The sequence below is a fragment of the Octodon degus genome, unplaced genomic scaffold, assembly GCF_000260255.1.
Source record: "Octodon degus isolate 3935 unplaced genomic scaffold, OctDeg1.0 scaffold00056, whole genome shotgun sequence".
Classification (NCBI taxonomy): Eukaryota; Metazoa; Chordata; class Mammalia; order Rodentia; family Octodontidae; genus Octodon; species Octodon degus.
This window is the reverse complement of record NW_004524632.1, coordinates 5,342,767-5,356,732: the sequence shown is the minus strand read 5'-3', so window position 1 is coordinate 5,356,732 and position 13,966 is coordinate 5,342,767. Positions and strand designations below refer to the sequence as shown.

The 13,966-nt window shown below is 51.0% G+C and overlaps 2 protein-coding genes across 2 annotated transcripts in view; one reads left to right on the top strand and one right to left on the bottom strand.

Moving 5' to 3' along the window:
* Abcc3 (ATP binding cassette subfamily C member 3) overlaps positions 1 to 3,353 on the top strand; it is a 44,501-nt gene extending 41,148 nt beyond the window's left edge. Inside the window, exons 30-31 of the mRNA XM_023718179.1 lie at positions 1,685 to 1,879; positions 3,032 to 3,353. Of these exons, the coding sequence (XP_023573947.1) occupies positions 1,685 to 1,879; positions 3,032 to 3,140 (304 nt within the window). The 3' untranslated portion in view covers positions 3,141 to 3,353. The remainder of the gene's footprint in view (positions 1 to 1,684; positions 1,880 to 3,031) is intronic.
* A 2,822-nt stretch (positions 3,354 to 6,175) lies between these two features.
* Positions 6,176 to 11,969, bottom strand: Ankrd40 (ankyrin repeat domain 40). The gene is made up of 5 exons (XM_023718181.1): positions 11,799 to 11,969; positions 10,690 to 11,169; positions 8,986 to 9,167; positions 7,898 to 7,955; positions 6,176 to 7,226 (listed from the first exon to the last, which is right to left on the bottom strand). The coding sequence occupies exons 1-5, from the start codon at positions 11,845 to 11,847 to the stop codon at positions 7,180 to 7,182; spliced, it is 816 nt and encodes a 271-aa protein (XP_023573949.1). The 5' UTR covers positions 11,848 to 11,969; the 3' UTR covers positions 6,176 to 7,179.
* Positions 11,970 to 13,966: the final 1,997 nt, after the last annotated feature.

Genomic DNA, 13,966 nt, shown 5'->3' with positions numbered 1-13,966 from the left:
GTCTTAATAAAGGGGAAGAAAGAAAGAAGGCAGGAAGGCAGAAAGACAGGAAGAAAGAAAAGGAGGGAGGCAGGGAGGAAGAAAAACAGGGAAAATCGATGAACTAAATTTTAAAAGTGTATTTTATCCAACCCAGTATATCTAAAATATTATCGTCTCAGCACATCACCCTAGCAAAGTCACTAGAGTCATTTTTCGCCTTTTCGTGAGGGCATAGAATCCAGTAGCAGCCCGGCTCGAGCGAGGCCCACCCAGTGCCTGTAGCCACGTGTGGCCAGAGTGGGAGGCTTCAGGTCATTTCAGGGAGATGAAAGGCATTTAGCTCAGATGAGCTCCTGTGAAATGCCAGCTGTTCCCCGCCCTCCCCAGTCTTCCCTGTTTCTTGTTTCCCTTCTTTGTGTGTGTGTGTGTGTGTGTGTGTGTGTGTGTGTGTGTGTGGTTTGTGCAGTACCAGGACCCAGGTCCTCATACATGCTAGCCGTCGCCTTCTTACCGAGCCACACTCCCAGCTCTTCATTTTCATCTTCAGTCCCTCCTCACAGAACCTCCCCAGACCTCAAAAATCAAAACAAAGAACTCTACGTGTGTTCTGCGCTTGACGGTGTCCGCAATGCTGGGGCCGCCCCTATCTCGCTTAATCATTGCTGCAGTCGTGTGGGTTGGGAATGAGGCTCCGTGGTATGAAATTCTGTGCCCAGAGCTGCTCTGGGAGCCAGGGCGGGGCGGGGACTCTGGCTCTGCCCCAAGCCTTTCCTAGCTGCTCACACCCGCAGCAGCCCTGCGAGATCACTCACCTGGGCAACAGGGACCGTGTGCTCCTCACCCACCCTGGGGCTGCCTCCTGGCCTTTGTGCTGCCAGCCCTTTCCTAGCGCACCCCTGCAGCCCCTACAGGTCAGAATGGGAGACAGGCTCTCTCCCCTCCTCCCTCGCTGCCACCGGGCCTGCGACGGCTTTAAGTATAACCTGAACCCCGTGCCAGCCCCCCATAAATCAGCCCCAAGTGCTATCTGGATGCTGGCTCTGCTGCCAAAACCTTCATTAGTTTCGGGCCAGGGCCAGCGCGCGAGGCTGGCCCTCTCTGTGCCTGCAGTGACTCACCCCTCTGGGAAGGGCTGAGGGACTTGTCCTTGGGAGTGGGGGTGCGGTGGCCTCTGTGGCTGGGGACACAGCCTCGCTTTGTTACTGCCTCTGATGTCCCAGGCAGGAAGTTTAAGCTGTGCCTCTGGGAACAAACACGGGGAGTCCTCCGGGCCCTCCCTTCCCTGCGCCTTCCCTGCTTGTTTCCCACGGGGATAGGAGGTGTGATGAGGTGTCACCGTGGCTCAGGCATATTGTAGCTTCTAGGCAAACGTCCAGGTGGGACAATTCGAGCATGTTCTCAGGTGTAAGTGACCAATGGAGTAAAGGCGGGAACATCAGAGCACAGGCTGAGGAGTAGGGAAAGAAGCACAGGAAGTGGTGGCTGTGTGCCCAAAACAGGCCAGAGGGTTCACAGTGGTGTTTCCCCTGGGTCTATGCACCCCCAGACTCCTCGTTACCCCGAGGGTCTGAATCTCTACTCTGAACCCTAGGAAGGCTGGGCTGAGGTAGAAATGGTGAGCCGGAAGGCCAGTCTGGGCTGCTGGTCCAGGAGCAAGAGGGTCAGGTGGGGTACCTGCCAGAACCACCCGCATCTCTCCCAGCGTGGGCCAGAGGCAGCTGGTATGCCTGGCCCGAGCCCTGCTCCGCAAGAGCCGTATCCTTGTTCTGGATGAAGCCACAGCCTCCGTTGACCTGGAGACAGACGACCTCATCCAGGCCACCATCCGCACCCAGTTTGAGGCCTGCACCGTGCTGACCATCGCCCACCGGCTCAACACGATCATGGACTACACCAGGTGGGCCTGGAGTGGTGGGGGGCACCCTGAGGTGTGATGAGGGCCAGCACAGAGCAGGGCTACCTGGACACAGGGGACTACCAACAGGTGGAGAAGGGCTCCTGGGCTCCCAGGAGCCTGAGAGGACCCCTCTCAAGCTAACCAAAATGGGCTCCTTCCCAGCAGCCCCAGGGCAGGAGACTCAGCCTTACCTCAGGGCCTGGGAGTTCATTCGTTTGGTATGGTGGGCAAAAATGGATCAAATAGTCATGCTTCAAAGGAGCATAACTAGGAGTCCTAGGAAGGAGGCAGGGGTCTGAGGGTGTGGGCCAGATAGGTGACAAGGGCACATACTCTCCGGAGAAAGGGCAGTGTAGTCAGCAAATGAGCAAGGGGTTGACTGGGGAGATGAGTAAGGGATGGAGCTGGAAACTTCCAACAGGGGACAGCACATATGTGAAGCCAGAGACACAAAGGGCCAGGGGCAGAGGGGAGAGGAGCAGGCTTGCTGAGCTACATCTTGGGGAACTGGCATGCCTGAGAGCCAGGGGAAGCCACTGGAGACTGGTTTTGGGGGACAGTCTCACTATGCACAGACTATTTCTCTACAGTTTCTGGGGATCCGGCAGTGGAGAGCCACACTGCTCTGCAGGCAGGAGAATGACCTGGCCCTCCCGCCTCAACTGGGCAAAGCCAGCTGTACTGGGGACCTAATGCCCAGCCCGGGCCTGCCTGTGTGTGGGTGGGGCACCCACCTCAGCTGCAGCCAGTTCTGCAGCCCAAGCCCCAGATTCCAGTGCTGGCCTCTGCAGCCAGTTTCCTGCTGTGTGCCTTTGTCACTGGCACAAAGCAGGTGCATGCGCAGGGCCCAGTGCACAGGCCCGGGGCTCCTTGCACACAGCCTGCTGCGGTGTGGTGACCCTGGAGCGGGAAGGGCTCATTAAGGAAGAGTTTTGGAGCCCAGGATAGCAAAGATGAATAGGATCGTATGTTTGATCCTAGAAATGGCTTCATTTGCCAGGAGAGCTAAGAGCAGGGCTAAAATAACCAGGCCTGCAAGTGTGCACGTGAGGCGCAGAGGTTTCAGGAAGTTGATGAAGTGGGTGGGCTGAGTCAGCACCCAGGGAACCCAACTGATGTAGACCCAACCATCTGCTTGTCTTTTCTACCTAGGGTCTTGGTCCTGGACAAGGGCGTAGTAGCTGAATTTGATTCTCCAACCAACCTCATCGCAGCTAGAGGCATCTTCTACAAGATGGCCAGGGACGCAGGACTTGCCTAAAATATATTCCCAGGATTTCCTGGAAGGGAAATAACACCATGCGTCTGAAGAATGGATTCGGTGGCAAGGGAGGGTAGGGGCGTTACATGAGACTATGTCTCTGGAAGGAGTTTCCCAAAGTAAGCGAGGAAGGGACACCCAAGAGGATAAGAAGTTCATAGCCACAGCCTGGGAGCCCCAGTCTAGTGTAATTTCTACACTGCACTGTCTTTGTGTGTGTGTGTGTGGCCAGCTACAACCCACCAGGGGGCGGGGCTGGCTGGCATGTGGTGCTGGGGGATTGAACAGTGGTCCCTGTGCTTTTGCTAAGCTTGTTCTAAGTAGGTGCTTTAGACCACTGAGCCATCTCACCAGCCCCAACTGCACTGTCTTTGAACAATCATTCCATGGGGAGATCCTCTCTCTACTTCTAATTTTTCTTTTCTAAAGTATTTTTTAATAAAGTTTTTCCTGGGCTGGGGAGATAGCTCAGTGGTCTAAGCACCTGTCTTGCAAGCACAAGAACTCAGGTTCGATCCCCAGTATTGCATGCCAAACCACAGAGCCGGCTCCAAAACCCAGCGTGGTGGCACACGCCTGTAATCCCAGTTCTGGGAAGGCTGAGACAGGAGGATCACTACGAGTCCAAGCTGCTTAGCAAGACCCAGTACCAAATAAATAAAGATTTTTTAAAATAATAATAAAAATAAAAATAAAGCTTTTCCCTCCTGGAATGGAAGGCTGCCAGACCAGGCCATCCTGGAAACCAAGTCCTATACCCGGGTGCTGCCTGAATGCATTTGAAAAGAGTGCCAAGGAGTCAAGCCCTTTGGTCAGTGACAGACACCCCTTGGGTCACCTTTTCTGCCTGTTCACCAGGTTTAGGGACTGGGGCATCCAGAAGAGGTGGGGAGAAATGGGAGAGGTTCCATCCACATCTGTATGGTTATAGTCACCTGAATAGTTTGGACTCAAAGATTTTGGCTGGAAATAGAGTCTTCGCAGCCAAAACTCATTGGGCAACTGCCAGCTGTTCCGCTCCGCTGTGCAGGTACCATGAAGAGGTGAGAAACAGGGGCCCTGAAATCTGACCTGAGGCTCCCGGGAAAGCCGCTGAGAACACACCCTGTTCCTGCCAAGCCTCGGTCTGCTTCTTTGGGAGCTGAGGGCTTGGGGCTCTCGCTGCTTTATGAGGGGTCCCTGAGGTCTCTGGTCACTCAGTTTCAGTCCCACAGGAACGAATATGTGAGGAAAGCCCAGAGCCATTCCTTCCTCAGGGTCAGGCTAGCAAAGGAGATGGGGGAGTGGTGATTATTATTTTTTGTGATTATTTCATTTTTTGCAGTACATACTGGGGACTGAAGCAGGGCCTTTGCACTGGGGTACATCCTCAGCCTTTTTTTCTTCTTTTATTTCTAGACAAGGTCTCTCTGAGTTCCACAGACTGGGCTCAAACTTTCAATCCTGCATCAGCCTCTCAAGAGCACTAGGATTGTAGGTGTGCCTTACCAGGCCTGCCTTACATTTGATTTTCCAATAAACCAACAGTGTATTCACATTCTACAGATCAGGGTCCAGCTGGCAGCAGGACTTCGATTTGGAATAGAGCTTCCTTTTGTCACCATCCCCACCTTTCTCCTGGTCCTACCCCGCTCTCCTACGCCTCCTTCCCAGGGCTGGTGTGACGGGTTCTGGTGGGTGACAATGGTTTCTTCTCTCCACCCTACGCAGTTTGCCAATGTGGAGATGACCCCTTTGATCTGTTTTCTCTGTGCTCTGGGTCGGCCTGCGGTGCAGGGCCATTTGTTAAAGGTTAATCGCATTTTTTTTGGCAGGCTGTTTCTGCCCGGAATGTTTATGGGGATGTGGAATGCGACTTCCATCCCGGTGATAAAGCAAGTCTGAAAGCACAAATGCCCAAATTATTCTGCCTCTCCTTGGTGCTAAGAAAAGGTCTCTGCCCAGCTCTGATTTATTAGGCCAATTTGGCATGACGTCTGCTCTGTGAGGTGAGAGCTGGCCTGAACCAACAGGACAGCGGATCGCTGGGCACCGCTCTCTGGCAGGATCTGAGGTGTGAGGCTGCATTTCCTCTCCTGTCTGGGGGCTCGCTGGGAGCTCACTGAAGCCCCGACAGGTGCTGACAGCCCAAAGGAAGAGGCGCACTTGTCAAGGAAATAGGATAATCAGCAAATGTGGTTAATAGGGGATGACCTCCGCAGAGCCAGCTCAGCTACTCCAGGAAACAATAGCAACCACAGGGACTGAGAGGAAAACGCCACGCGAATATCTGTCCGCAGACAGGGCTCCAGCGCCTCTGCAGACTGGGGTGGAGGAGCCCTGGGTGGGCATGACCCTGAGATTTCCCTCCAAGCTCCAGGTCCCATGCAGCAAGCTGAACCCCTGTGATTAGGATAAAGCTGTTTAGGAGGCCAAGAGGAAAGAAAATTGGCCTGGTCAATTAATAGTTAACTTTAATAATGTGTGCCATGTATAGTTAGCAATGCAGTCTTCTGGGAATGTTTACACATGGTGTGAACACATGCTCTAAATACTCGGTGGAGGGGCGAGCTCAGTAACAAGGCTAACAAAAGGTCCTCATTAGAAATTACACAAAGCGTATAAAAATATTTCTCTGAATGCATAGATTAAGACGCTCATCTTACCTCCCGGCACCTGTGTCGGCTCCCTCTGCCAGCGTCTGACCACAGAGGCTGTGAGGGAAGAGTGAGACGGGTAGGCAGAGCTGGGCACCCCGGCTCTCACCGGGACACCCATCCTCCTCTGCCAGGGCCAGGGAAGCCCTGGGGACTCCTCTGGCCGCTTCCTAGTGGCCCCGGAGTCTCAATTCATTGAGGCGGCTCAAAGAGTGGAACCTCAGTAATTTAGACATGAATTAAAACTGAATTTATTTCTTCCAGGAGAGACCCACACTTCATTGTGTTAGTAAATTCTGACTTTTTTTTTTTTTCAAAGCAAAGGGGAAAAAAGGGTCAGTACACCTAGATAAGTAATTTCTTTTTTTTTTTTTTTTCCAGAACCAGGGATTGAACTCAGGTCCTTGCGCTTGCCAGGGAAGCGCTTTATTCCACTGAGCCATCTCCCTGGCCCCTCAGTAATTTCTGATTGGACAGGACACAGGGGAGGGTTCTTCCTGGAGAGGACAGGGTGACAATTGACCTTCACTCCGGGAGGCAAACACTCCCAGGGTGAGTCACCAGCAGGAGCCAGTGGGGTGGAACACAATTAAGTCACTACATGGAGTGACTGGAGCAATTGGCCTGGGGCAGCACCTCAGCCTTCAGGCGACACTGAGGCAGCAGCAGGAGGCCACCACCTCAGCACAGCAGTCTCCTCTGTGACACCTTCCGCGTGTTCTTGCTAACTGCGGTATTCTAATAAAGTTAACAGGGAGTTCCATTTCTTTGGAAACGATAGGCACTATGGGGAGAGCTCCTTAAGACAGCAGGGCTGCTTCTCCTCAGCAGGCTCTGATCTGCTCTCCCGGGCATCTGTCTGGGCTCCTAGCTCTAAGGCTAAGCAGTTGCTTTCAGCAAGATACTGGCTTCTCCTGTAATGTGAATGACACTGAAAAAAGGGGAGAGAATCCTTGAATGCATTCTTGACAAAAATTCTTACACCATGCTTAAGAGTTTGGCAGGACATTTGCTCCTGCCCTCGTTTAGGTCTGGTAGACTCACAACTCGTCTTGTTGAGTGGACTGCTGGGGGAGTGGAGGGGAGTCCCTAAGATCAAACAATTGGCTTACAAAAGCAACAGATTCCAGAGCTGTGTAAAAACCCTAATAATTTCAAAATAACCTTTATCTTTGATACAAAAATAAAGATGCTAACTCCTTTAGCTCAGTTTCCCACAATAACCTTTAAAATAGCAACAGATTCAAGCTCAAAAACTGCTTTTCCCTCCTAGTGAGAGATGAGGGTGGGGAGCAAGCCCGCAGCGATTGTGCTCTCCTCGGCGGTGCAGGCAGGCGGTCAGTGACAGGAGTCTCCTCAGGGGTGGGCAGCGGTGGCTCCTTCGGAAAGCGCCCGAGAGCCCTCTAGTGACGGTGATGGGGAGAAGATGCAGAGACGAGACAGAAGTGGGCTGAGGGGTTACCAAGGGGCAGGAGGGGGGGGGAGCTCTTTTGGTTAACAGCCTATTTACAATTAGGTAACTGTGTTCTTAAATACTTTAACCTGAGTAACATTTATAAATACGTTAGAGGAAACCTCACAGCCAGAGTCACACCTCCCTTGGCCAGTGCCGGTGCTCTCCCGGACCTGCACGCTGGCTGGCTCAGGTTCAGGAGTGCCCTGAGTGTGCACCACGGAGAGCCCAGGGCAGCAGTGTGTGCACAGGGGCGGCTACGGCTCCGCTCTGCGCCCAGCACACCCTCCCCTGCGCACGACGAGCACACTGGCGAGGGAAGCTCGCTGCGGCCCCTCTGGACCACATCCTAGCTGTTCGGTTTCAAGGGCTAGGCTTGTTGTGCACCAAGAGGCTTGGAAGCGTGGCACCGCTGCAGGGGTTAGGCTGGGGCTTCCTGCCTTGGCAGAATGGTGTTAGTGACACTATGTAGTGGCACCAGGGGCCCTCAGGGGCATGGAGGTTTTTGGATCAATGGCTTGTCCTTGGCCCAGAGGTGACACACAGTTGCAGTACTCAGCAATAAAAGTCCCTGCCGTGTTAGTACGTCAGCTTGGAAGCTCTCCTGTTGTAGCAAGGCCTTTCAGCCAGGGTGGAGGCAGCATTTCGGAACAGAAAATTATTCTCACTTATCATTAGAACCAGTTCCAGCTCCTGGAAATCCTGGAGTCGAGCAACATCTTTGTCCTGGAACAAAACAGGTGAACAAGTTAAGAAGAACTACATGTTATGTATGTGTGAATGGCTGCATCAAGACCAGTGTCTGGCTCGCTTCAAAACCTCAAGGGAAACTAAAATCCCCGTGGCAGGAAGTCCTTGATTAAGTCCCCACACCTGGGCTGGGCTGGGCTGGGCTGGGCTGGCCGAAGCCTCCAGGGCCACTGCTGCGGGAGGAGTACGGGCCTCGGAGGAACAGGCAGCGAACAGGTCCACTTTCGTCAGGGCCCAGATGAGCTAACTGACGTTCAAAGTGGGAGAAGCACATGTGTACCCTGCAGGTCTGTCCCACAGCTGAGCTTGAACTTTCATCTTGTAAAACACTGAGCACACTATGGCGCACAAAGTCACCCACAGGGCAATCCCCAAAGAAGCCAATAGGTACATGTTATGGCTTGTGTCCTGTCCCTGCAAAGCCTCCATAAACCAAGAGGTGTACTTGTAGGGGTGTACCAGGGGGTCTGACTAACTCATGATCCACTAGGATTATGGTGCGAGCACTCCACTGGCCTGGGGCAGACAGCCTGAGCACAGTGCAAGGGAGACAGCCTCGCTTGGAGCCATTGTTGCTGCTCCTCCTCCCTTTTGCTCTTGCTGTTTTGCTGCCTTCTGTTGCCATGAGCTGCTGCCCTCAGCCATATGCCACTCCGCCTTGGAGCCAGCTGAGTATGGACTGAAACCTCCACTGACTGTGAGCTAAATAAACCTTTCCTTCCTTAATTTGGGGTGTCGGGTATCTGTCCCAGCAACGAGAGAGGAGTGATGGAGACAGCACGTGTGAGCAGAAGGGCAGCGCACTCTCTCCAGGACCCTATAGCTCTCAAAGCTGCCCGTGTCTTTGGCTCCGCAGAGGGAAGGCAGGCTCTGGCTCCACTCGGAACACCATGGCACTCCTTTTCTCCTCCTTTCTCGTTTCTTCAACTGTGACTCACAGCACTAGGGAGGAAGTTAGGTGTTTTCTCACTGCAGAAGCAACTGCGTGAGCTCAACACCACCCTACCTTTCTCAGCAGAGTATTGGGGAGCTTTCTGATCTTTTCCACTTGGTCTGGACTGACGCCCAGCTCGCAGCAGCTCACTCTGAGCAGCTCCTGGTAAGTGAGCTCCTGTCGGTCCAGTTCAATTTCAATGAAATCGTTTTCGCGCAGGGATGGGTTCTGAATCCTCACCTTAAGAACCAGCTCTGGGGAAAAGGGAGAAATGGTTATGAACAGTCTGGCCTGGCACAGCCCAGGTGAATTAAGATGCTTTCCAGGAGATGGATGCTCTTAACCCTGCCAGGGCCAAAGTTCTGGGAGGTCTGCAGAGACCCATCCTGGCTCTGCAGTGCCAGCTTCCCGAGCTGTGTGCCCTGCATCTAAGGCTCGGTTTCCCGAGTGGAAGGGGGCAGGGCAGCACCCCAGTGTGTGAAGAGTTGTTCACTTCTGTCCTTGGAACCAAGGCCTGAAGGCTTCATAAGTCATCTGCAGGAAAAAGGAAAGACTAGGCTGTATCTTGTGGTGTTTGTTTGGAATTAGAGCCATCAGGATGATCTGTGGTTTCTAATGTTCTTAAACATGGTACAGGTAAGTAGATACAGAAACACTGTATACATGTATATATGTATACATGAATCATGTTTATCTGTTGGCTTTTATCATAATACTGAGGGCTGAACCCAGTACTGAACCCAGTACTTTGAGTACTGAACCCAGTACTTTGAGTACTGAACCCAGGACTCAAAGCCTCTGCACTGAGCTACACCAACAGACCTTTTCCAAACTTTTCCTTTTGGGACAGGGTCTCACTAAGTTGATGAGTTGCCCACGCTGGGCTCAAACTTGCAATCTTCCTGCCCAAGCCTCCCAGAGTGCTAGGTCTATCAGTGTATGCCCCACCTGGTTTGCTTTTTCTTTCTTTAGTAGCTCAGTCCTCTGTGTGAGCCTGAAAGAAATGACAAACCTATAGGAATGAGGGTGCCTTATACCACATCCTGGTTTCTAAATATTCTTCTCTACCAAAAAGAGCCAGTGTTGCTTAGAAAAGTGGTTAAACCCAGGCCAGGGCAGGGGAAGTTATAATATGCAGCTGGAATATCTTGTTGAACTAAAAAGTGAAAACGTATTCCAGGAATGATGGAGACATGTCCAAGGGATATAAGAACTAGCTTGAAAATACTTCCACTGGCAAAATCAGGAATGATCTGAATATCAAACTAGTAATAGGAACAGATTAAGCCCAGTGAATATAAGAATCTATGTGTCCTATATTAATATAAATGGGGGATGAGCATGGGGGCTCATGTCTGTAATCCCAGCTACCTGGGAGGCTGAGGCAGAAGTATCGTTGCCACGTTGAGACCAGCCTAGGCTACAAAGTGAGCTCAAGGCCAGCCTAATCCACATAGCGAGACCTTGTCTCAAAAAGACAAAATATATATATATATTTTATTGTGAAACCAGCTCTCGACATATTTCCTAAATTTGATAGTTGTGTTGAAATAACACAAAAGAATATCCTTTGTTTCCAACAAAGCCACAATAGGAATAACACTTCAGAATTTCAGGGTAGAGGAGCAAAAGGTAGAAGAGCAAAATCTTAGTAAAAGGGGTTGCACAGGTCCTACACCTTCTCTAAGTTTGGAATTAGACATCAAGTACGTAAGCAGCTCTTAGTGCCGGGGCCCGGCCCCCCACTGCAGAGGCGGATTGCTGGCAAGGCCTCACCTTGCATGTTGAATGGAAATGCTCCAGTGAAGAAAAACGGCTGGAAGGCTGGCGCCGGTCCTGGCAATGTCCCGTTCTGAGGCTCCAGAGCCATGGGTGGCTTGGATGGGACAGAGGAGAAGAGGGAGCGGCTCTGACTCACAGGTGGCTGACAAACAGGCCCTGGTTTTGTGCTTTCTGGTGCTCTTAGGATGGCAGAAGGGGCAGACATGTCACCGTTCTGCACCAGAGCCAAAGAAGTGTGGTCCCGAGGAAAGGCCCCTAGCAGGGGAGGTTCCCCTGGGGGCAGCATCGGAGGGGAGCTGTCCTCAGGACAGGAGACTGGAGGGGTGGAGGGGCCCCCATTCTGCAGCGGGGCTGGCTCTTCTGCCGAAGCGGTATAGATGAAGGGGAAGGGCGGGTTGGCCAAGTAGTTGGGAACAAAGGGCAGTTCTGACTCCTTCTGATGGGGAAGGCTGTCGTCTTCATCCTCCTCTTCCGCTTCAAGGGAAGAAAGCAGAGAATGTTTGCAGAGCCCTTTAAAACTTACCAAAATATAAAAATAAATCTTTTGGCAGCTGTGTACGTTAGGCTATAACAAATATTTTGATTAGTGTTTATTAGTTTTTCAGGTTAGAAGGGAAAAGAATATTTTGTTAGGTTTATATTTTATCATTCTTCAATTTTACCAAGTCCAAAACCAAACAGAAACCTTATGACTCTGACCTCCCCAGAAAGAATATGGAATTACTACCTTGGCAAAGTAATTAGCTTTGAGGATCTACCAGCTGCTTGCTCAGCATCAAGAATGCGGGCAAAGGGCCAGCCAGATAGCTCAACGGACTAAGCACCTGCTTAGGCAAGCGCAGGGACCAGGGTTTGATCCAAGCATCATAGCATGCTTTGCCAGCCCCACGCCAGGGCAGGCTGAGCCAGGCACAGAGCCCGGGCGTGGTGGCACATGCCTGAAATCTCAGCTGAAAACAGGAGGATCACTATGACTTTGAGCTGTGTGGTGAGACCCTGTACCAAATGCATTAAAACAACAAGAAGAAGAAGAATGTGGGCATACTAGCAGGAGCCTTAAGTTAGCTTGCCAATATCAAACGTCCCCCCAAACATGAACTCACCTCCCATGATCTTCCTGATCTCTCGCCTCGATGTCAACTGTACTGGCATTTCCCCTTTGGTGGTCAGGATCTCTTTGTCAGCTCCTGACTTCAGCAGGTAAGAGACCACCTGACCGTGGTTGCGTTTGCATGCCCAGTGTAAACAGGTCCTGTTCCAAATGAAGGAAAAAGGATAGGTGGTTTGAGATTCAAGTTTTACACATCAGTACATAAATATATGTAAGCTTGTTAGAGTTCAGTTAGAAACCAAGTGGTGGGGCCTGGGAGATGTTTCAGCAGAATAAGTACTTCCCTGGCAAGCGCAAGAGTCTGACTTCAATCTCTGGTTCCGCCAAAAAGAAAAAAAAAAAAAAGAAACCAATTGGTAATCACAATGTTTTACATCACAAAGCAGATGGTCAAAATACTTAATATGCTTAAAACTTATTTTTACATTTCATTTCTAAAAAAAAAAAACAAAAAAAGGGGCCGGGCAGATGGCTTAGTGGAATAAGCACTTCCCTAGCAAGCGCAAGGGTCTGAGTTCAACCCCCGGTTGATAGAGCCCTTGCCTAGCATGCCAAACCCTGGATTCAATCCCCAGCACTTATCAGTAACACTTATTAGAGTCCTTCAGTGTCTTAAAACTTATTTCTGGGGCTGGTGAGATGGCTCAGTGGTCTAAAGCACCTACTTAGAACAAGCTTAGCAAAGCACAGGGACCGCGGTTCAATCCCCCAGCACCACATGCCAGCCAGCCAGCCCCGCCCCCTGGTGGGCTGAGCTGGCCACACACACACACACACACACACACACACACACACACACAAATAAATAAATGAAATTTAAAAAAAAACAAACTTATTTCTGTGTTCCCTCTTCCTTCTTGGGGACAATGATAATTTACTTCATACGCATCCAGCGTCACTGGAAGATGAAATAGTATCAGGCTAGTCACCACCTCCTATCTGCGGCTTGCTGTTATATCAGTGAGTATTATTACGGCAGATATTCTTGCCAGAACTTCAGTTGCTCCTTCCTTTTCCTCTTTTCTATCACACACACACACCTCCCTGGGATATCCCTAGTTCCCCCCAGAAGGCTCCAAGCCTATCCTCATCTGCTTAGACAAAAGGTCTATGCCCACACCTACGCTTCTAAGGCACCTACAGTGCATATACCGACCCTTCAGCTTTTCAAGACTATGTCTGAAATGATCAGACCCATTGAAATAAAACTAGTCATTTACTATTGTACACAGGGAAGGTGATTCTGTACGCTCCGAGGGGCTATTACATTAATACTGCATAGAAATATAATTAGCATGCTGGTGAAAATGCCGTCTTACTAGAAGGTAAAGCATCTGGAGCTACTGAATTCATCCTCAGGTGCCAGGGCCGAATGCATATTCCAGAAAGAAAAGACCGCTTTCCCTCTGATGGGAAATGCTCTCGCTCACCACCTCCCTAACTGAATGGAGACGAGAATCTTCAGGGCTTATAACCAAACACGGGCAAGAGGAAGAGCAGAACATGTGTTCCAGAGTGAGGGGCGGGCCACTACCCAGAAAATGCAATTACTGGATCCTGGAAAGGGCCGCTTGCCCCGGGCACCTCCACATTAGTGAATTATAGAAGGCTGAGTTGTCTGGCTGGCCGGAACGATTCCACTGATGTTTACAGAAACACCCTGCGCTGTTATCATTAGAATTACATTCTCTGGGTGCCTCTGTGGTGTACACTATGATGAAATTACAGCCTGCATGAAGAAAATGAGTCCTTTTTGTTATTGTTGCTGCGTTTGGGGCAGTGGTGGGGGTGGAGCCAGGCTTCACACAAGCGCAGCGCCACGCCAGTGAGCGGCACACCCAGCCGAAGAATCTCAGTCTGGACTCTCAACTCTAAGCTCTGAAGATGAGAAAATACTGGCCTGCCACTTAGTCCTCACCAGTGGATGAATGAACCGAGGATAAGATGGACATTGCTCGGAATAGAAGGATCTGTATCCACGATTCCGGGCAAATTGCAGCCTGGAGGGTTTGCATGTGGATGTCTGTGGCGGGCTTGAAGAGCAAATAATTATAATAAGTGAGCACTCAAGAATGAATGGCGCATGATGAGAAAAATATGGTCCCTTTGGACGTAAAGTGCTTGCTTGTGCGTAGTAAATCACTCATCCATGACAAGCTG